General features: G+C 28.9%; 2 protein-coding genes and 1 long non-coding RNA gene across 6 annotated transcripts; all 3 read left to right on the forward strand.

Annotated features, from left to right (window-relative positions):
* Positions 1-1,762: 1,762 nt before the first annotated feature.
* LOC149881027 (uncharacterized) lies at positions 1,763-5,313 on the forward strand. Of its 3 annotated transcripts, XR_016445795.1 has the most exons (4): positions 1,766-2,736; positions 2,883-2,965; positions 3,126-3,154; positions 5,138-5,313. It is a non-coding gene; the product is annotated as an uncharacterized LOC149881027 (long non-coding RNA). The 3 variants fall into 3 exon arrangements; XR_016445797.1 differs by lacking the exon at positions 3,126-3,154 and having other exon boundaries at positions 1,763-2,736; XR_016445796.1 differs by lacking the exons at positions 3,126-3,154; positions 5,138-5,313 and having other exon boundaries at positions 1,767-2,736; positions 2,883-3,097.
* Positions 5,314-6,701: 1,388 nt separating this feature from the next.
* On the forward strand, positions 6,702-9,384 carry LOC145184569 (uncharacterized). The gene is made up of 4 exons (XM_090069339.1): positions 6,702-7,850; positions 7,979-8,103; positions 8,265-8,487; positions 8,748-9,384. The coding sequence occupies exons 1-4, from the start codon at positions 7,390-7,392 to the stop codon at positions 8,809-8,811; spliced, it is 873 nt and encodes a 290-aa protein (XP_089925465.1). The 5' UTR covers positions 6,702-7,389; the 3' UTR covers positions 8,812-9,384.
* A 7,990-nt stretch (positions 9,385-17,374) lies between these two features.
* On the forward strand, positions 17,375-22,744 carry LOC149881028 (protein AKTIP homolog). 2 transcript variants are annotated; one of them, XM_090069732.1, is made up of 9 exons: positions 17,375-17,560; positions 20,450-20,661; positions 20,899-20,963; positions 21,110-21,210; positions 21,369-21,457; positions 21,567-21,665; positions 21,858-21,965; positions 22,127-22,187; positions 22,361-22,744. In XM_090069732.1, exons 1-9 carry the CDS (start codon positions 17,510-17,512, stop codon positions 22,463-22,465), a joined length of 891 nt encoding a protein of 296 aa, XP_089925858.1. In that variant the 5' UTR covers positions 17,375-17,509; the 3' UTR covers positions 22,466-22,744. The 2 variants fall into 2 exon arrangements, 1 of the variants encoding a protein (XP_089925858.1); XR_016445962.1 differs by lacking the exons at positions 22,127-22,187; positions 22,361-22,744 and having other exon boundaries at positions 21,369-21,468; positions 21,858-21,924.
* Positions 22,745-24,162: the final 1,418 nt, after the last annotated feature.

Raw genomic sequence — 24,162 nt, forward strand, 5'->3', positions numbered from 1 at the left:
TGCCAACATTTCACTGTTATGTTTGCACTTGGCAAAAAAAGGTTCAATTGCCTTAATTAATTCTAATTCGTCTGGTGTTGGGATGAGTTCTGTGAGGATTGAATTGAGACTGTTTTCCTGAACATGTCTCAAACCAGGCCTAAGGGTTAAAATTGATTTCATCATCATTGGGTTTAAGTTTCATCTTGTAGCAGCAGGTTGGATTAGTTTGTTTGCAACTATTCCTTCTTCAGAACATGCAAGTTTGATTTCCTGCCAATCAATTGTACTCTGATGTGTTCTTTGAGCCAGTTTCTTGCATTTGCTAATTACTTCATCAACCATTTGTGTGTTTTTAACAGCAGACAGGAAAAAAAAATAAAATTTTTTAAAAAAATTTATTGTAAATACGATGGTTTATTGTAATTCCGATATTTATCGGTAATTATAAAATCCGATAACTGTAAACCCAAAGTTTTTACTGTAAAAGCAATTAAAAAAAGAAAAGAAATCAGATATTTTGCTGTAAAACAGATATTTAACGTAAATTTCGCTCTTTTAATTGTAAATATTTACCTGTAAACAGAGGTTCATGATGTGGTCCACACAAAGCATGTGTTGATCAACAAGTCTTGATTGCGTAGCAGCACTCTTCATGTTACTAGCATCATCTGTCATACACACTCTTTTAAGAGTGTTCCCAGCATGGATGGGGAATTTGTTAATCATATTGTCCAATCCTTGTGCTAGTTTGATACCAGTTTTTCTGCCAATAAAGCTCTGGCAATCCAAAGTAAGCTTTTTCAACTCAAAATCCTTGTTACAATAGTGGACAGTAAGGGATTCATAAGAATCATTGTTTCTGGCAGCCCAACCATCACTTGTGAAAGCAACAATTTTTGAATAAGGAATGTCTTCATCAAGTTGCTCCTGCACATACTTTTTTATGTTTTTGTAAAGCATTGGAAGTTTGTACTTTGCTAATGTTGTCGAGCTTTTAATGGTTGCTTTAGGACACAAATAGTTTAGGAGCATTTGGATCCCTGGAGATTCAATCATTTTTAAAGGAATGTTTGATAGGACAAATGAAAGTGTGAGAACTGCATCGAATTCTTGCTGATTATCACTATGTAAGGACCATTTTGGTGCATCAATATAATCTCCGATTTGACTTTGTGCTTGCAATTTTTTCTGAGATTCTGCCTTAGATTTTGGCTGAGACTGAGACGAAGATTGGGTCTTCTTCATGGGGGAAAAGAACCCTCTTCTTAGACCTGATATTTCTTTTTGTTTCCTTGCTTCCTCCTTATCAGCTTCCAGTATCTTGCTCAAGGCACAAGTTTTAGCCTCCATCTCAGCAAATTGTTTTGGATGCTGAGATCTGCAAAAAAAAGAATTAAAAAAAAAGGTTAAACATTGGAAATTACAGTTATTTACAGATGGCGTTATAAATCCGATATTTTACTGTAAAACGTGAATTACCCATAATTACAGTAAAATTTCGGTTTTACGGTTTGTTTTGGTAATTTTAATAAAATGAACTAAATATTCGCTTAGTATCATACTGTACTTCTACAAAACTTCAGTCTATAACTATTGGCCTTCCTTCTTTAACCACAGTATATTTTAAAACTATAAATTATTTATAGCGAAATCTCGTATTTTCAGTGAAAACTCGTAATTACAGCTATAATTACATTTACGAAATATCTGTTTCTTAACAAAATGCGATCTATTATTTTAAATACTTACTCTAAACCCAGCAAACATTGACAGACGGGTACCGTATGGTTTTTAACTGGGCTTATGGGAACGGGATTTAGAAGGGTTTGTGTTCTGGTTTCCAGACGGGTCCCGTATTGTTGAAAAATTAAGCAAAAATAGTAATATGGGCCGCATGTGGTAATTATAAGGGTTAAGAAAACTGGGATTTTTACGAGTTTCCCATTAGGGACCCATCTGGTGAAAGTAATATGCGGAAAAGTCTATGCAATCATACCATTATCGCCATTTGCAACTTACCTTGGGCAAAAAAGTTTTTACAATATAACGTATAAATTAAAGTTATAATCGTTTTCTCGTTTTATGTTTTTTATGAAACTCTATATAAAAAGTTGTTATAACTATTTTTGTTTTTTATACATCAATTTTTCTCTTTTTCTTTCTTTAGTAAAAAGTTGAAAATTTTACAAAGTTTTACATGCAATTTGAACAATAAATACTTTAAAGAATTCATTAATATTTACGTTTATGAAAAGTAACGCCACAAGGAAATGCATATAATATTATAAAGTTGACGTGAGGGTTTTCATTATTGTCTTACTTCCTTGTGGCATATATTCTTAGAATCATGAATAGTTTTTGAAGACCATTGAACGTTTTTCTTTAAAACCAAAAGTACAATTTAGTAATATTTTATTCCTATATTCCTAGATTGCAGAGTATGGATTTTTTCTACTTTCGTTTACATTTTGTAGCAGAGTAACTTACTGTGTAATTTCTGTACTGTATTACTGAGTGAGATGTTGTATGCAATAGTTGCATTCGATAAAGAAAACAATACAGATTACGTACCACTAATTTGGTTAGTGAATGCTATGAGTGAAAATGTGTTATCAATAATTTCCTCTAGAAAATCTACAGATTTTTATTGGCCTTGCTGGACAAGTATGAAAAAAATAGACTTAGCTAAATCAATATGTCAAGAACCTGAGGTTGGATGGCTTAGGTTTTCAGGAAGAATTTTGTCAACTGCAGGTAGTTTATATAATATTCTCAAAGATAGTAAAGTAATAATTTTGATAATTTTTTATAAATTTATTAAGCATTTAATCATAATTATTGAAATTTGAAAATGAAATTTTGATACATCAATATTAAAATAAGTACTTTTTAAAATTTAGACAGAATCTGAAGCAAAAGAGAAATGCAGATATGCAGAAGATACCTCAAATGTTGATGAAGTATATCAAAACCAAAAAAATAGGTATATAAAGTTACATAATTTTAATTTAACATACAAAAGATGTTTATGTTAGTGTTACTCTGCTTATGTTTATGTTACTGGCTTAAAACTTGTACATTTATGAATCATTAAAATTTCAAAAAAAAAAAAAAATACTTTTGATATTTTGCCAATCCTTTAGAGATAATCAAGAAAAGCCTTTTGAGAAAAGTGAGTAAGATATTGTTTTAATACTTGTTTTAATAATTGTTATCTATTATAATGTTAGGTTCCAATTAAATATTTGTCATTTATAGATTGCATAAAAATTTTTATGTATAATATAGCTTCCATTGTCAAGGTTTTTTTGTAGGAGAAAATTTTAATTTTTTATAATATTTTATAGTATATATATATATATATATATATATATATATATATATATATATATATATATATATATATATATATATATATATATATATATATATATGTGAAATATCAAAGGGAATAGATAGATATTTAGACTTAGAAAATGTCAGAATTAAGCGAGCTCTACGTATGTATAGAGTGTTCAAGGGGAATCGAAAATCTGTCCGATTTAGTAAAAATCTGACTTATCCAGGGTTCAACTTTACTTTATTAACCCCCTTGAATGCTTTAAATTATTGTATCATATCCCCTAACTGCCTTCTTTGTTCTAGAGTTTGTAGATTGAGATAAGTTAGACAGGCTTTTATATATATAAATAAATAAATAATAAATACATGAGTTTACCCACAACTACTGTGTTTTGCCAGAAGTTGGCAAAACACTTAGCTCAGCTGTGCAACAAATTAAACAAAGCGAGAAATTTTAATAATCAAGAGTGTTCTGGTGGAATAGTTCTCCATTCACCATTAAATATGATTTTAGTTTTTCATTAAAAATAGTTGTGTTTTTTTTGTCACTGATGCTATTTAGAAGTATATTCCAAAGTTTAAGACCATACTGGGATAATGCTTGATTGCTGAAATGATTATTGTATTTTGTTTCTTTTAGTTTTAGTGTTCTTTCTGACATAGAGTATTGAATTAAATTGCATAACGATGTTTGTGCTTCCTGTTTAATAGATTTCTGCATTATTAAAACGACCTTGAAATATATTGTTTCTCTAATTTTTAGCCAATGCAAGTTGTTATATTCTTTGTTATTTACTTGAGTTTCTATTCTGGTTTTAAATACCAGTCTTGCTGCACAATTCTGAATAGACTGCAGTTTTTTTTAATAGTGTTTTATCAATTCCAAAGTAGAGGGAGTTACAATAATATAGTTGTGAAAGTAATAATTAACATACTATGGTGCACAGATCTTTATGGGATAAGAATTGTTTTATTTTGGGTATATTTCTCATTATATTGTAACAGTTTTTAACAATCTTATTTGTGTTTTTAAAGATAATTGATTGTTGAGTATCGCATCTAGACTTTTTGCAGAATCAACAAATCAAATGCATTTCTTGTTAACAAAAGTACCCTTAATAATAATATCTTTTTGAATGTTAGGTGGTGCCATAATTAATATTTTTGTTTTTGATTGGTTTATGAATGATTCACACATCCATTTAGAAATGTATTCACAACTAGATATTAAAGAGATTTGGATCCAGTTACTGTACCTTGGGGTGCTCCATATTTTACATTTTGGTTAGATGAACATGAATTACCAATTTTAACTTTTTGGGGACAGTTAACTAAAAAAGTTCAAATGTATCATTGGTTAGTTTAAGTAAAAGTGTTTCAGTCGAATGATGTTGTTTGTAGATAAGTGTTTTTACTAATTTATATATATGTATATATATATATATGTATATATATATATATATATATATATATATATATATACATATATACATATATACATATATATACATATAATATATATATATATATATATATATATATATATATATATATATATATATATATATATATATATATACATACATACATACATATAAATATATATGTGTTTATTTATTTAAAAATATATACAATATCAATATAAAATTATAATTTATTTATCAGTAACTAAAGGAATGTTATACATTTGCTATCACAACAATTTTTTATCTGAAGAGTGTTGAGTAGAGAGTTTTATAATATATTAAATGAATAAAACCAGGTGTGTTACCTATAAAATTTCAGACTAACAGTTACATTTTATTTTTTACAGCTTATATTGAAACAAGAAAAAGCTTCGAAACGAGAATAAAACGATGGAAAAGCTTCCAACTCGCGAAACAACCGTGAAATCAGATGATACGCGATTAAAGAATGGTTAAAAATTCTCTCAATTTTGACATTGTAATTTTAATTGTTATTTTGTTTGAAACAAACAGTCAAATCATATACAGTTTTATTTTATCTGTAAATTATAAACGTAGTTTGGCAAGATTTGCAATTGGCAAACTTTGTGGGAACTATACAGGATACCCAGCGGGCATATCCATATGGGCCCCATATGGAAACCGCGGCCAAGATCCGGCGGGTTCCCGATGGGTTTCCCATATGGGTCCCAGTTGCAAACCCAAATGGGCCCCGTACGGTACCCATCTGTCAATGTTTGCTGGGAATGTCCTCTGATTCCAGTAGTGCTTCCATGGGTACATTTGAGTGATTTTCTGATGCCTGGACACAGAATACATTTGGCATCATAATTCTTCCTCTTACCACTCTTTGTGTCAATCCATTCAATAGAATCCTCATCAATGGTGAAGTAATCCCAAATGAGTTGAACAACCATTGTAGTTTTTTCTCGCAACAAATAAATCAATAAATAGCAATAGTCTTCTCTCTCCTAACTAAAACTCTCTTTTACAAAATTTTTCCTTCGTTTATACTCTATACTTTTCCTAAAATATCCTTTAAAAACCGTCATAAATAACTGCAAACACATGTTTACAATTCTTTGGTTTTCACTGGTAAAAACTATTAAAACTATTAAATCCACAACGTCATTAAATGCTCTAGAACTTTCCCTAACTGAGTTATAACCATGTTGATTGATTGATTGATCAATCTAAATATTTCTTCCCTGCCCACCTTAAAAACATCAATAATCAACTCCGGACCATGCTCATATTGGCAATTAAAACCATTCCTAGTGCAGGAACAGTATCTTATTTACTATGAAAGCCATTCTTAGAGCCAACCCGTTTAAAAAAAAAATTCAACTCATGGCCGAGCATGGGAACATTTTACTACTCTTAGGCTGGAAGAATTATCTTTTCGAAAATGTCCAGAACGTATGGAATTCAAACGGCATCAGGAAAAAATCATCCTGGAAAAAATTCTGAAGTAGTTCTTTTATATACTTTGATACGCTTTAGTATCATTTTATTGTTGTATCAGCTTTTTTCTTGATTCCGTTTTTACTGTTTAATTTTAAAAAAATTATTTTATTGCTTTTTTATTTTTGTTTTATCGACTGATTATATTTACGTAAGGTTACTTTCAAAAACAATTTACTTTTACATAAGAAAAGTAAATTACATTTCGATGTAAAGTATTTGTTTAGGTAAAATCTAAATTACCTTTTAAAGTAAATTACTTTCACATGACTTACTTTTAAATTGATTTACATAGACAAAGAAAAAGTAAATAACATTTTTTATGTTAATTACTTTTACTAGTAGTAATAAATTACTTTAAACAAGTAAAAGTTACGTATTTTTTAAATTAACTTTATGTAAGTATTTTTTACATGTAATATATTATTTTACTATGCTACTTTTTAAAAAATGAATTACTTTTAAATGTAAATATATTTGATCATTTAATCTAAGTTATGTAAAGTAATATTTGTTTAAAAGTAACTTTTTAACATCAAAGTAAGTAAATGTGCTATCCCTACAGGTATATGCACCGCAAAAACCGCACGAATGATGGCATACTCGTATTTTCTTATGGACAATTTATTTACAAATTTTCTTAATATTTTTCATTACTACCACTATAAATAACTCCTTCCAGAGGGCTGTTGAAAATTATTTATAATTGGTTTCTATTTTTTACCATATCAAAAAGTCATTGTTTTTTCAATGCGCACCTCAAAAACCACATCAACAAAAATGCAAATAAAACTTTTTCCAAACAAGCTTAAGCTTCAGGATTTGTTTTGCGGTAGTTATATTATATTCTGAATTGGTTTTATATGTGATTCCAAACTTACTTTTTTATTTAGCATGTTATTCACTACAAAACCCACATCGTACGCACCCCAAAAACCACATTAGTTTTTTTTTACTATCCAATAGTTATTCTTAAAATTGCATATAACTATTATATATTCTTGTTATACATATATAACTATACCACATGTAGCAGTTTTATTAGATTTACTTGTATTTGCTTTAAATTATTGTCAAAGCAACTTATATATATTTTATTTGCTATACAGAAATAAAAAATGAAAATATTTTTAAAATGACAACAAAGTTTACTTTACGTTTTGGAACAAGGTCAATAAACCCAAGTAGTAAATCAGAAGCAGTTGTTGCAAGAAACCACACGAATGCAAAAAATAAACAGTTGGCAGAAGCTGTAGCATGGTGCAAAGATAACAATGTAAGAGGACATTGTGCCCTGAAATCAAGACTTTTCCCGTTGATTAGAGATCGAGAGACAATAAATCGACGTTTGGATGGTAAAATAGAAACAGGAAAAGAACGTCAATACTGCTCTATATTATTAGAAGAGGAAGAGAATTCAATTGTACGATTTGTGAAAAATAAAAATAGATCTTTGCAAGGTATCAATAAAGCACAACTGACTAAATTAATGTTAGATACATTGAAAATAAGAGATTACACAAACAAGAGATTAAAAGGAGGACGAAAATATCATCCATTGTCATCTGCAGCTAAATTGGCATTAAAGAATCAACGGTATTTCTAAAATTTGCTTTTATTTTCAGAATCTTTAGTACTTGTTAAGCTAAATTGCATTTTTCACAAACTATAAAAAATACTTTATAAAAAAAAATTGATCTATGTGTGCATACTTATTTTTTTAGATTTGGTCGTTCATTTTGGCTAAGATTTCATGCCAAACATAACAGTTTAACTGTCAAACGTCAAGGACAAGTGTCAATCAACAGAGCTTTAAATTGTACCAAAAAAATGGCTCGCAATCACATAGGTTTTTTGTTATTGAAAACTGATGATGTCATGTTTGTAGAGAATAAATGATTATCTAATCAGTTGTGTTAAAAATATGTGTTTCCTCTTTAATTCCTTTCTTTCTTTTTAAATTCCTATTATTGCAAATAGGTATAGCCAATTTAACCAATTATATTGTAGATGCACTTGCAGAGGAACTTATTGCTGCTGGAATTATGACAGAAGCTGACCACATTGAGGAAGGTATTTGGAAAGGAAATATTGACACCACAAGAGTTTTTAATAATGATGAAACTCCACAATTCATTCATTATGGTGTTGATGGAACCTCTTCTGGTTTGGTCTATGGAGCGAAAGGAGATCAATCCAAAAAAATGCAGAAAGAAATTCGTGTCATTCTCAGGTTTGTTTTTATTTTATTATTTGATATTTTCTTAAAATGATTGAATTTAGACCAATATTTTCAAATGTAAAACCAATTTTCCTATTTAAACTATATTTTTTAACAAATCTATTGTTATCAAGACTTACTGGTTTAATTTAGTCTCACTATACATTTAACTACATTAAACGTAAAGTAATAAAACTGTACTGTTTAGTAACTTTTTAAACTAACTTGAACTGAGATCATATTACTAAAAAAATCACAACTTACAATTTCAGGAGAGGTCTGTATGTGTCAAGTAATGTTTGGCAATTTTGGTATAACAAGCCTGATGGCACCTAATGAAGCAGTAGCTAAAATAAAACATCTACTGGTAACTACTTCAGACCATGGCGTATGAGATGGCCATACACTTTTGGCCGCTTTTAAAGAATTTGATGAGTATTTAAAAGAGAAAAATATTAAAAGATCAGTAGTCCTATTATCAGATGGACATAGTTCGAGATTTGATTATCATGTTATGTCATTCCTTCAAACAAAAGACATATGGATGTTGCTTACCCCACCAGATCCAACAGCGGTTACACAACTATTAGACCAGTCAAATAAAAATATTCATCATGAATATAGAAAAGAAAAAGATGACATGTTTACTAAACATTTGTAAAGTAGCAATGTTTAGGGAATGTCCAAAATGCCACGATATTTTAAAATCTCAGTGCAGCAAGTTAGCGTGTCGTGTTGAGGGCAACAAACCTGCAATGATTTTTCCTGCTGCAGCTTTGCAAAAAACAGGGACAAATCCAAGGAAAAGTTTATTCAATTCAAATAGTAATACATCAGAGAGGGATGAATAGTTTTTTCATAAAGAATTTATGTATAACTAAAACATTCTTTTCAAGTGTAAAAGTTTTTGACTTTTAAGTTTATTTTCTAAATGCACCCCAAAAACCACATCACTATGAGGTTGAACTTGGCTCAAAAATGTAAAAAATAATACTGCAAAATAATTTAACTTTATGATTATTATTGAAAAGGGCACTTAAAGGCTTATAAAAAAGTCAACTTTGCAAACTTAATCTGACATTCACATGTTTTATGGTGTTTTTACTGAAATATTTGATTTAAAAAACCAGAGAAATTTTTAGAAAAGGCTTAAAATAATCACTTAAAGCTATAAAAATGAAAAGCTGATATATTTTTCCATTAGCTTGAACATTTTAATGAAAAAAAATCAAACCCTTATACTTTTTAGGTGTAAATCGGACTAGCTACATTGCAATAAGTAACTGTGGTTTTTGGGGTGCAATAGTTTTTGCGGGGCATATACCTTTAGTAGGTTTGTAGGAACCAAATATAAAAACTTTAATCAAATTACAGCTTTTACAGCTTTACTAGTTTTTCGTCATTCGGAAAATAATTTCCAATTAATTTCCGAAGGAATGTTTAATTGCGGAGGGAATTTGCGAAAATCTAAATCGGTTTTTACAGTTAATTTACTCTTTTTATAGATTACCATCGCAATTTAATCAAATACCTCGTATTATTAGAAATACTTCGTATTTACAGTAAAATCTCGTGATAAATCATCGAATTACATCGTACCTCGAGAAACCTCGTGAAGGTTTTTCCGATAAATTACCGTACTTTATTTTGACCATCGGTCGCGTATTTTTACGATGGAAAGTAATCCAATTACGCACTTTTGCGTAAAAACCGATGCATCGCTATCGTAAATCTCGTAAATCTCGCACGAGATTCCCACCGAGTCCGATGACGGGATGCTCTAAAAAGCATTAACAATCGTAAATGCCAAAAGTTATCGGTATTAATTGTAGAACTCCCATTGAACTCCAATTTCGATAGGTATTTCGTGTTAATTTGAATTAGGGATTGCAATCCCGCACACTTTTCAATCCCGCGGGATCCGCGCAAAAATTTTTAATTTCTGTGCGGATCCCGCGGGATCCCGCGCAGGATTAGTAGGTTGCTTATGCACATTATTAAAGGCAAAACGACAATTGTATTTTTCTTTCAATTTCAAAAAAAATATACTCAACTTATTAAATTGATAAGATGAGGTAAATAAAGCCAAAAAACACAATTCATTTGTAAATCAATATAATTCTTAACATTTAATGAACAAAAAGATAAGCCAAAGTACATAGAACATCTTTTAGCTTTACGTAGAACTATTAGCTTTATTTATTTTTTTAAATATCTATTAGCTTTATTTATTTTTAAAAATATCAAATTGAGAAAATCATTGTAAGAAATGCGCTCTTAAGAAACAAACCCTATTTAAAGTATCATTACTTAATCTACTCCTCAAAGGACTGCATATGTAACCAGCAGCTGAAAAAGCTCGCTCGGCCTCTACGCTTGTTGGTGGTATGGTCATCAAGTAACTATGCGCTATATCTAGAAACTTGCCTCTTACTCCGTTACTTTCATAGGCAGACATTTCCTGCTTCAATAATTTATCAAAGTCTAAAGAATCTAAATTTGGTATCTCCTTTACATTTTCTGTCCAGCTTTTCTTGTCTTTCTGTATTTGATTTTCCAATTCTTTTTTCAGTGATAGAATTGTAGGAGTAAGTATTTGGGAATTGTTAATAGAATCTACAGCTTCTTTTTCTTCGAGTTCATTTTCTTCGACTTCATTTCTTTCAATTGTATAAACTCTTATCAATGTTTTTTTTATTTCTTGACGCATAACGGTTCTTTTTGGCATTGAAAAAGTATTTTCATTTTTTTTAATTTCTTGTTCATACTTTTTAGGATTTTGTAAGTAAACTAATAGTCCATTTAAATTCTTATTACGACGTTGTGTAAACCTCTCACGAAGTGCCGCGGCTAAATCTATGCTCAAAAGTGATGATTGCTTTTGTAATTTATCTAACATAAATTGAAAAGTTGTTTCCGCAGTGACAAGGTTCGATTCTCTCCTGCATAATAGTTCGAGACCAAGTTTTAGTGGTGCCAGGCAAATAATTAAGTCATTGATTTGGGACCACTCTTCTTGGGTGAAACGAATTTCTGACCCAACATCAATTAAGGCTTTTTCAATACACACTTTTAGTCTATGAAATCTTTCTAACATATCGAACATGCTGTCCCACCTAGTTTTACAGTCAAGAATTAACTTAAGCTTTTTCCCGTGTTCTTGTTGGATATACTTCTGTAAATATGTATCATTTTTGACAGGAGAGTTTTTAAATATTTTTACAACCTTTCTCACTTTTTTTATGAGATCTTTGTAATTGCTAACCAATTCAGCAGATGGTCGGTCCAAAGTTATTGTCAAACCATATTCTTTATTTATAACTTCATCATCCTCAGTGTTACCATATTCATCTTCTTCTTCACAATTTTCATATGTAGTAAACAATTCCTCGACTTGTCCGTTGTTTTTCTTGTATAAGATATCAATAACTGCAAGTTGTATTCCATGAGCATAACATAGTTGTTGATAGCAAGACATCATTTTACCGACTTTCACCATCACACTTGCTCCATCAGTGGTCATGGCGATAATGTCTTTTTGGAGGTCAATATCGAAGCTATTTAGCCTTTCTGCAACTAACTTGACGCAATATTCTGCATTACACGATCCATGGATTCGAATCAATCCAAGATTAAAGTGGTTCGCCTCCATATGTACATTTAAGTTTAAGTATCTCTGACTATTTTGTGATGCCCATTCGTCAAACGTTATTGAAAACTTTTGATTTTGCCTTTTTAGTGATGTGAATTTTTGCATCATATCGGCTTTTACAGAATCTGAGAATTTAACTACCATCGATCTTATAGTATTAGGTGAAGTAGGGAGCCGGAAACCACTCTTTGAAAACAAATACCGTAAATCTGAAGATGTGCAAAAACTATTAAATGTAAAGCCATCTTTTGCAACCATTCGCGATACCATTTTTTCCACAGAAATTTCCTTTACGAAAAACGTGTCAATTGTTCTGATCTTTTTCGATGGAATTATTTCTTCGTCTTCGCAGTCGATGTATATTTTAGGCTCTAGTTCAACTGATTCATGCTGTTTTGAAGTTGAAGCTCTGTCTTGTTGTAAAATGTTTGATTTTAAATCGATGCCATGTTTAGTTTTTAAATGGATAAATAACCCTTTAGTTGATCTTTGACTAATTTTTAAAATAGACGAACATAACATGCACTTTGCATTTTCTTCTTTATCACTTTTTTTAAAATAATTCCATATAGTTTTAATTTGCGACATGCTTAGTTAGAACTTTTGTTTTAAAATCTTGATCTAAATAATTTTTAAAGACTTTTTAAAAAGTAGTTTTTAAAAGTATATTTTTTATTATTATGCACGCACGTTTTCAATTTCACGTTTTCAACATACTCATTAACAAAAATTTCAACATAGTCGTTAGCGAAAATTTCAACATAATCATTAACTAAACAAAAAAAAATTTGAACGAGTTCGACTAATGTTTTGCTAAATAATTGTTTATTTTTGAATGAATTTTTTATATTTATGGCTAAGAAAAATATTTTAATAGCTGAAGATAAATTTTTAAACTTTTAATTTGATATCTTTTTTGTCTTTTTTGTTTAAAAGAATTGACTTTATTTGTTTAAAAGCAAGTTTCAAAATCCCGCAAATCCCGCGGATCCCGCAGTAGTCTTTGCGGGATCTCGCTTGCACAAAATGAATGCGGGATCCCGCGGGATTGCGGGATCCCGCAATGCGGGATTGCAATCCCTAATTTGAATGTTACAAAACACATATCAATGCAAATAGTGATTTACTAATAAAACACAATGATCTAAATACAATAAAGAATGTACCAAAATAATATTAAAAATAAATTAATCATAAAATTTATTTACTCCCACACATAAACCACAGAATAAGATATGTGTAAAATAAATAATATATTTACAAGTACATACCCTGCACAAAGAAAAATTTCAGAAGTTAAGCGTAACTATTTAGGTAGAAATGAAGGATACAATCTATTTATATGGTACTCGAGAAGGTATTCCAAGAAAGGATACATTCCCAGCAAGCACATTGAAATAACGTTGATCGACGTTGATCAACGTTATTTCAACGTTGTTTCAACGTTGTGTGCTTCTGGGTTGGTATGTAATGGAACTAACTCCATATTTTATTGTCTGTTTTAGTGGGAAAGGTTAGTTGCTATAAGTGACTGATCTCAGGCATCTTATTATTAAAGTGACTATTCTCAGGTGTCCTATTGTAAGATACAAAATATTACGTTTTAATTGTAATATAGAGAATACCACAAGGAAATTTTTTTTTGGTAGAAATGATTTATTCTCATTGATCTCTTTTAAAGTAAAATGATTTTGGAAAGACAGGCGGTTTTGAATTGCAACGAAATTTGACATGTACATTTTAAATGTGATTTGAGATTTGAGTGGTATATGCATATTAACGTTTAAATATTAGTCCATGTAAACTGTAATAGTTAAATTTTGACAGCAGAACTTCATGTTGTGGTGTCAAAAGTGTTTTTGTATTTCATTGAAAGCTCAAAAACAAAGTTTCCATTCTGAAGAGTATTATTTTGGCTACCTTGAAGACATTATAAAATACTCCTTTGTAAAATAAGTTATTTAAAATTATACTTAGCGGTTAACATAAAAAACTAATACTATTTTAAGAAGTTTTGTTGGAAATCTGCTGCTCCAACACTCTTACCTTCTATATTAATGAAATATAGCCGAGAGTTTCCTTTTTAGTTATTGGATGCACGAAAAGCAAAGGAAAAACAGGCTTTAAACAACTTTAAAAGTTGATTATCTCGAAAGCACAAAAGTCATTAGAGCTACGAATAAACTATTTTCCACAGAATTCCAAACAGATTTGATTGACCTAAGAATTTGTAAAAAAAGAAGCTACTGCGGTTAAAATATGTCCATTTAAATATTCGTTACTCTAAGAAACTTTTCAGTCAAAATTTTTATTCGTAGTTGTATCATAAGAAGTAGTATCACTTAAGGTTTTGGTAAAGTCGTGGCTGTGAAATATAGAATATAGATAATTCCCAGTTCGTCGCAGTTAAGGATATGCAAGTTCGAGTTTGAAACTTGATAAATTAGAAAAAATCAAGTAAATTGAGCTACTTCACTATGAAATATTCGAACTTTTTGAACTCGCAAAAATATTATTACTATTTTTATTACCGCTATTATTATTATTATTATTATTATTATTATTATTATTATTATTATTATTATTATTATTATTATTATTATTATTATTATTATTATTATTATTATTATTATTATTATTATTATTATTATTATTATTATTATTATTATTATTATTATTTCTATTATTATCATTATTATTATCATTATTGGTATTGTTATTATTATTGTTAGTGATGAAAAAATTTGATTGGTTTCTAAAAGCGTGATAAATTTGATTTTCAAATTTATGATATTATTTGATATTTGTTGAACAAAGCTTTATATAAATAAATTTTTCAACTTTTTTAAGTGACTGAGCAGCCTGACCCAGAAAAAATATTTTCTGATACTTATGATGAAGCTGGAATGTAAAGACTTTTCTGTGAAAGTTATGCGAGACGAGGGTAAGGTTTTTGCTCATCAAATGTTGAAGGAATGAGGGTTTGAATTCTGCAGCCAAGTTGTGAGCTGCTAAGATTAAATCTTGGGAAATCTTATACTTTTCCAAGTTTTTTGAGAGAAGGCCTTTTGTGGATCCAGCTTTTTGTGTGTCACTTGAATACTCAACCAACTCTGATCATAGATTTGGATGGTAGGAAAAAAGGTTTTCAAAAAAGTTTTTTGCAAATTATTTGCAGCCTTTGTTTTAATCAATGAATTTGGTGATTATTGTCTGGATCCTTAATAAAGAAGAAAAGTTTAGGTGACAGATCAAATTGATCAAGAATCGGATCAAGAACAGGTTTCAAGCACTGTAAACTCATTAGGACTCAGAACAAGCTTGTCAATGAACACTTGCTCCTACAATCTCAAGTTCAGCTCTTAATTAAAGTATAGACTTTATAGAATACAATTCGCTGAACCATCTGGTTTTGCATAGCGGAACAATTGTTGTCCAATTTTAGAAAATTGCATGTCTTATTGATTAAGCTTTCCAAATGAGTGCATCTGAACACGATTAGCCAATATGGAGCATTTTGTTTGAACAACTTTTATAACTTATGTTTTATTCTTTATTGAAAGAATTAGGTAAAGCGTGTGATCAGCACAAAAAATTTTACTTTGAACCTCTGCACTACAATGCCAAGCTGCTTCTACGACCAGCTTGACATTGAATCCACATGTGTTTTTTCCTAATTTCCCAATGTGGCTATGAGTTGGTCTAATTTGACACAAATATGAACTCCAGTGTTTAAAAGGATTTATCTAGTTGATTTATTGAAAGGTTTTAAACCTACTAAAGAATTCTTAAGTTGAAAATCGTCATTGATGAAAAGTGTTGTAAGAGACATAAAGACATAATTGCTCCTGCTTGTCCACATATCAGTAGTAAATTCTATGCCATCAATTTTTTTAAACCACTTTTTCACCTCTGGTTGAACGCTATCTTGAACAATGTCACAAAACAAATGTAGTTTATGTCTAAATTAGATTGTATTTTAGGAACAATAACACGATTGTTTATTGATTAAACTTTTACCAATTTGTAGCTGAAGGTTTACCTAATACATTACTGGATGTAGTCTTAGATGGCTCTTGCGTCTTCTTCATCTTTCATTCTTCTTCTCTTTCTGCATGCCTCTTTTCGTATTTGTTGAATTTCCATGTAATGGTTTGGGTGAAAGCTTTCAAGGTGATCGAATGAAGATGTTGTGGTTGAATATAAGAATAAGTAAATTCTTAGAGACTTGAGATTCGGCTTTTTTTACACCATTGTTGTCCATCTTTGTGAAGCATTTCCATTATAAAAAGATATTCAAACTTTAAACGTTATGGTAATAACATGACCATTCAGGCTGTCAATTCAGGATGGATTTATATTATCAAATAATTGTGTTTTTTAAATAACTTTGTTAAAATTTATAAGCTTGATGAATTTGTAAAACTCGATTGAAATATTTGAATAAAAATGAAACTTAACAAACTTGAACTCGAATTATTTGAAAAAATTCCTCAACTTGACAAATTTTTACCAAAAAACTTGAACAAAATTTTTAAACTCGAAAAACCCGAACTCGCCAAAATTGACAAACTCGCATATGCTTAGCCATTGACAAAGTGAAGAATGCGCTCAGAAACTCTTTTTTGTAAGATTTATTGTAGTAAAGCGGTTAAATAATTTTAGTACTTTGATTTTAGTAATTTAATTATAATAATTTACTACGACGATAATTTGCTAAACTGTAAAAAAAAGATTTTATATTATTAATATTTAGACCTTATCTCTATGGTTCTAAACCTTTTTGAAGTCGGGGAGCACTTTTGATCATGACAAAAATTTGGGGAGCACTGAAATCCAATTATTGTAGCTTCTTACCTAAACTGTAATCATAGCAGTGTAATGTAATAAGTGAGTGAACATTAAATTTTGAGTTTCATAATTTCGCGGAGCACTTGCAACTACCTCGTGGAGCACCAGTGCTCCGCGGAGCACCGGTTAAGAACCACTGCCTTATCTTGACGACGTACATTTGTCGACACTTAAAGAATAAACGAGTTAATGTCCCGTTTTTCTCCGTGATTTTTATTTTAAGATTTGTCCTTCCGACAAACAGTGGGATCCTTTTCCAGACAAGTTTTTGTGTTATTTTCATTATTTTTATTCCAGTCCAATTAGTTTTTTTTCTTGACTTTTTTTAACTTCACTTCTATTTTAATGTTAATTTCATTTTTTTATTTTTGTGCTTGATTTTTTAAAAAGTTCTTGTTAAATAATTTAGGTATTTTATCGACTATACAGGTGATCTTCATAATAGTTCATAATCATAATTATATATAGCTATATTTTTATAAAAGATAAAAGCCCTGTATATTCCGATCCTTATACTGTATAACTGAAAGTATGTTCAAGTCATCTAATAAACAAACACTAGGCCAGCAATTAAAAAGCAAGGTAAATTGTTTTTGAAACATTTACATATGTATGTATGTATGTATGTATGTACGTACGTATGTATGTATGTATGTATGTATGTATGTATGTATGTATGTATGTATGTATGTATGTATGTATGTATGTATGTATGTATGTATGTATGTATGTATGTATGTATGTATGTATGTATGTATGTATGTATGTATGTATGTATGTGTATGTAAGTACATATATACATATATATGCATATATATGTATATGTATATATGCATATATATGTATATGAATATATATATATATATATATATATATATACATACATACATTTATATATATATATATGTATATATATATATATATATATATATATATATATATATATATATATATATATATATATATATATATATATATATATATATATATATATAATAGACCATCTTACTGCTGTGCAATTTGATTGTAAAAAGTAGAAAAAAATTAAAATTTGATAGTGAAAAGCAGAGAGTTTCTTAAAAATAACTGTTATTGTTATCTGTTTTTCTTTTGCAAGTTGTCAAGAAAAAGAGAGGAGACTTCTAAAATGTAATCATGAAATTTTCCAGATATAGATTATAGAACTAACTCAGAGTATATGTAAAATGTAAAGTTTGCACTGTAAATTGTACGCAAAACTTGGATAAGTTGATGATATTTTACAGATATTTTTCATTATTCTAATAAAACAGATTTTCCTAAATTTACCTAGAAAAATTACTGTTGGAGCTTTCAGAAGAGGCTTTTGCATCTATATTTTCAGTAAAAGCTCTAATATCTTTAAAATGTTACTTGTTGACTTTTTTTTATTACTTCATTAAAGTTATCTTCAAAGTATTTGGCAATTTGCATTGGTGTTCTTTGACCACTTTCAAAAGTAATTGCTTCTAATCTTTAATTTTGGTATTGGTTTGAAAGTGAAAATGAAAACCATCCCTCCCACAGTTGCCAAGAACTTTTAAATATTTTACAAGTATTACAAATACTTTGTATTCCTTTCACATTCATCAACATTAAGAAACTTTTGAAATGTTTAGAATTTTAAATATTCAGAGTGATACTATTACTACTGATATTTTTCTAGTGGTATTAAATATAAAAAATCTTGCAACAGATGTTTCTTTAGTGATAACAATAAAAATATTAAAACTGCAAAGTTTGAAAATCCGTTTATTCCTGTTTTAAAAATTTGACTCAAACTCAATTTTCCGTGTTTCATCTTGTTATTATGTCATACATGTAACAGCAGAGGAGGCAGTGTTCCTGACAGTTGTTCCAATCAGTCATGTCAAAATTTGTTTCTACAGAAAATCTCAACTTAATGTAATCTTAATCAAAAATGCAAACAGCATTAGGCTTCACTTTCTGTCTTGATAAGATTATGATTTCAACTGCTTGGCTATGAACATCCAAATCATCATCAAAAACAGCAGCAGATCTTACTGGTATTTTTTGCTTGTTGCATCACATGCTACTGCGTGAAGAGTAGGACTTACATAATCTTCTTGTGAAAATCAGTGGCTTGATTGCTTTTTGGAATTCCATGATAAGATACTTATTTTCTGGGAAGGAAGCTATAACAGTGCTCCTCTTTCATACTTCTATGGTATTTGGTATCATGCATTAAAGCCATATCCTGTTTTTCATCAAATCCAATACATACAAGTTTCTTCATCTCATTACTATGCAACTTAATCTCTGATTCTCTTTAAAACTTCCTTTGTCTCTTTATTTTACTAGAGTTGATTATAATCTTAGGAGGTTTAGATCTTTCAATTCTGCATTCAAAATCACAGTTACTGAACTTCTTCTTCTTCTTCTTCTTCTTCTTCTTCTTCTTCTTCTTCTTCTTCTTCTTCTTCTTTGCCATCACCATCTTAATACTCATGAGCCATTTTTGGATAAGCAATCTTGAATTTATTACATTTCCTTTTTTCCTTCCTCACAAGCTTAGATGTTGTAACCATTACAATGACACACTTGACAATGTCTAAACAGGTTGAATTTAATCAGATAACCAAAAAGTGGATGCTTGGTTTTGCTTCTAGTAGCCCAAGTTGTGTCATGTCTGAAGTATGCAAATTTGTTAATCAATGACTGAAACAAAACTGATTATATATTTTAAATACTAATCTTCATCATGTTGTTATAACTACATCAGCTACAGCGATATAAAAGATTAATTATAAGTTTAGTTTAAATTACTTAGCAATAATTTCTCAAATTATAATATCTCAAAAATATTGATTCCTATCAAATCAGAAGTCAGCAAACACCACTAACAGCTTTTTTATCTTTTTTTTCATAGGTTACTCTAAACTTTTGCAAAGCTCTGTTTACTATTAATGTAATACTATTAACATAGTTCATCAAAAATTTAAATCTTTATACCTTTATCCTGCAACTACACCACTCTTGTAAAGTAGCATTATTTTGAGTTCACAGTAAAATTCAAGTTAATGTTGGCAAAAGTAAATGTAATTTTTTTAATGTTTCTTTTACAGACACCATTCTTTTAATAGACACCAAAATACATACATACATGCATGCATACATACATACATACATACATACATACATACATACATACATACATACATACATACATACATACATACATACATACATACATACATACATACATACACATAAATTTTAAATTAAAAAACAGATTAGGAGGTTAAGACTTTAAAAATAGAAAGCCTTAACATCTGTTCCTTATAATACACTGATAATCCTTATAATATAGAAACACTGTATAAAAAGTTTAAGCAATAAATTTTTGTATTTAGGGGTACAACACATATACAACCCTTATAATAAGCATAACCACAGTAATTATATACATTTTAAAATGTGTATTGTTTTTAGTTTTCTTTTTCTGGACCATTGGGACGTGAAAATGTACCATCAAAATCAGTATCTGTGAATAAGAAGTTGCCTCCACCACCTACTCCTGATGAAGAAACATTGATGAAAGAAACATTAAAAGAAAAAATATCACCTTACAATGAGAACTTGCACAATGAGTATATTAAGAGTTATGGTCCTTTTTTTTTAGAGTACTCTATAGCAGCTGAATTGTGAGTATTTTATTTAAGATATTTATAAGTGAATCTAAATATTTATAAATGAACAATATATATTTAATAAATTAGGAGTACTTTCTTTACGTAAGTTCATTAATCTGTTATAATATAATCTTTTAAATTTGTTAATTAAGAAAAAAAAGTTTATTAAAGGTTTTTTATAAAACCTGTGGTTTATAAAAAAGGGGTAAAATTTTTCAAGTTAAACTTAAAATAACTTTATTGCAATAGCAATCACTTGAAGAAAACTCGTTTGCCTGGTGTTTATGTTATACCATCAGCCAAAGATCCTTTAGGTACTTTAGGATTTTGTAAATTGAATGAAATTTAATGATACCTTTTCAGATTACATATTTAAGTATTGGAAATAAATTTTATTTTGATTTTAATTTGGAATTGTGTTTAAGTTTAAAAAAGTAAACACATGAAACATAATATTTAGTTTGGTTTGGTGTTGTGTTCATCAGGCAAGGTATTTATCAAGATGGAATCTTTCGTTTTACAATATTTATTCCAAGCAACTATCCTGATGGTGATTGTCCTGTAAATATATTTCTTTTCAATTTTCATTTTATAATAAATTTGTTAAATAATGTGTTTATGATTTAGGTTTATAGTTAAAAAGATTTATATCTTTTAGAGCTTTACTTTTATTCATTCAATTTTTCACATGCAAAATTTTTCTTTTTTGATTGATATAGTCAGTCATATTTAAGCCACCAGTTTATCATCCTTTTATTAATGCTTCTACTGGTGCATTAGATATTGAAAGAGCATTCAGTTCATGGAGGTAAATCTGTTGTAAGTTTTATATTTTCTGTTAAGATATCAAAAAAGATAATACTTTTATTGTTGTTGTATTTTATTTTTGATATTAAAATTTTACTGTTTCCCTTTAGGCCAAATGTTAATCATTTATGGCAGATTCTACTGCATCTAAGGCGTATATTTTATAATTTTGATTCAAAAGATCCAGTAAATAAACAAGCAGCTGATTTGTAAGTGTAAAAATATTCTGGAAATTGAAGATTGTTTTTTATCTGGTTTTTCCAATATAAAAGTTTTAACTCTTGCCTACTAATCGTTTTTATTAAATAGTTTAATTAAGTATTTTTCTAATAAGTTGTTGCATGGCAAAATATTTTTCTATAGTTAATTATTTTTTATAGTTAATTATTTTTTGATGTCAGATTTGATAGAGACTTATTAGCTTATGAACAGAAAGTAAAAGAACAAATCAAAGAATTTAACAATCTTCTGTATGAAGACCAGGAGAACACAGATCCACATGCAATCAAGTACAAAGATTTTCTTGCTTTAAAACTAATTTTTTTATAAACTCATTTTATAAGCTTTTGTCTTGAAATGTTTTGGCTATCATGTTTCTTTATAATATGTAAATAAAACAAATTTTTAAAACATTCTTTTGGTTGTGTATTAATGTTATGTTAATTTTTAGGTTCACTGAGTGGAATCCAGACATTCATGAAGAAATAAGAAATTGTTTAATTGCACCAAAGGTAACTTTTTTTAGGGTGGTAATTAAAAGTCGAAAAATTGGCATAAAAGTTAACTTTGACTAAGTGGATAATTTTTTCTTTAGAAAGAAACTAAAATTTTTACCAAAATGTAGATAATATAGAAGAATTTTTTTGGACAAAATATTTTTGGTTTCCTTTTTATGTTCAAACAGACGGAAGAAGTAGAAATTATCGATGAAGATTTTAACCAACCAAAGTTGTCTGGATTGTCTTACATTGAACCAGGAACCACACTTATTTTTAGTAAGGAAAGATAAATTGTGCATTGCTTTTGTTTGAAAATATCAATTAAAAGTATTTCTAGAATTAAAGATTAAGATAGTTGCTATCTACCAATAATGCAACACATCTTTTTGGATGAAAAAAACAAAACAACAAGCATCCCAAAAAAAATTCTAGATATGTTTTCATATTTTTTGTACTTTATGTCAATAGTTTAGCCTCTTTTTTTTTGGATAAGTTACATCTTATTCTTTTTCTTTTAAATAATTATACTGTTTGTATTTTCTTACTGTCTATGCATTTGCTCTTTTGTTGCTTCCTATAAACTAGATAACTAGATGCCGTACTTTTATGCAGTTTTTAATGTTTGAAGATGATTCTCTAAATATAATAACAATTTGATAGTTTTACGAAAACTTGTTTATTATTTAATAAATATTTATATTGAATGACTGTAAATATTTTTCTTTTTTTTTTTTGTAAGAAAAAGATGTTATTTTTATTAAGATTTTCAGAAAACTCTTTTATCGTGTTAACTCCTTTTCTTTTCGAATAATTCTTTAGATTTCACATGTATAGATTTAGACTTTAGCAAGTGCGACAATTGCTACAAAGAGATTTTTGTGTGCTTGAAAACAGAAAATATAAAACTTACAACAGATTAACCTCCATGAACTGAAAGCTCTTTCAATATCTAATGCACCGGTAGAAACATTAATAAAAGGATGTTAAACTGGTGGCTTAAATATGATTGACTATATCAATCAAAAAAGAAAAATTTTGTATGTGAAAAATTGAATGAATAAAAGTAAAGCTCTAAACGATATAAATCTTTTTAACTATAAACCTAAAACATAAATGATCAATAGTCTTTAAGCGTTTAAGGAGTTATATCAACAAATTTTGACTGTTAATTGTATCAAGGATGGCATGAGATAGAATTTCAAGTCTCAACATGCATCTGTTGTTGGAAAATAATCTTGCAATTTTCAATTGTTATTACTAGAGGCCAACAGGTGATCACTAAAAATTCAGAAAATACTAAAAAAAAAAAAAAAGATTTAATATCTAAAAATGAAGTTGAGCAAAAAAAAAAAAAACGAAGATGAACACCGAACACGTGTGTATGAGTTTTATTTGTAAAATATGAATCTTAGAAAAACATACAGTAAACCACTTCCAAGCTGAAAATATTCCAAAAAGGAAAATTTATGACAATTAAAAATGCTGAAAACAAATTTGGACATGAGAAAGAGGCTGGATGTGGTCGTTTAACTAAGAAATGCCAAAAAGTAAGGTCACCTAGCTAAAAAACATTTTTTAATGATGATGGTGATTCTCAAAGGCAAGTAGCTCGTAAATTCAGTATTTCTCAATCATGTGAATAAATTACTTAAAAATAAATCTGCTTTCAAATGCAATAAAAAACAAAAAAATCCGAAGCGAGATGATTAAATGATGTAACGGATTCGAACACATTGCAGTGGACTTTACCAAATTCACCGGGATTTTGAATGGATCATTGATGATGAATCGTACTTTACTTAGATCACAGTTCCGATTAATGGACACACCAATTTATCGCAGAAAGTATTATCATAAAGCATAAATATTCTATCGTAAATAAAACGGGAGATCACTGAAGTTTATTCCATTTGCAGGAGTTTGTGAGAAAAAAAAACAGGCGCTCCATTGTTTCCTCTTTTATTCTTCTTCTTGTGAAATTCAGAAA

This window comes from Hydra viridissima, unplaced genomic scaffold (assembly GCF_058129835.1).
Source record: "Hydra viridissima isolate aposymbiotic clone 2 unplaced genomic scaffold, HvirCarnegie_v1 scaffold_12, whole genome shotgun sequence".
In the NCBI taxonomy this organism is placed as follows: domain Eukaryota; kingdom Metazoa; phylum Cnidaria; class Hydrozoa; order Anthoathecata; family Hydridae; genus Hydra; species Hydra viridissima.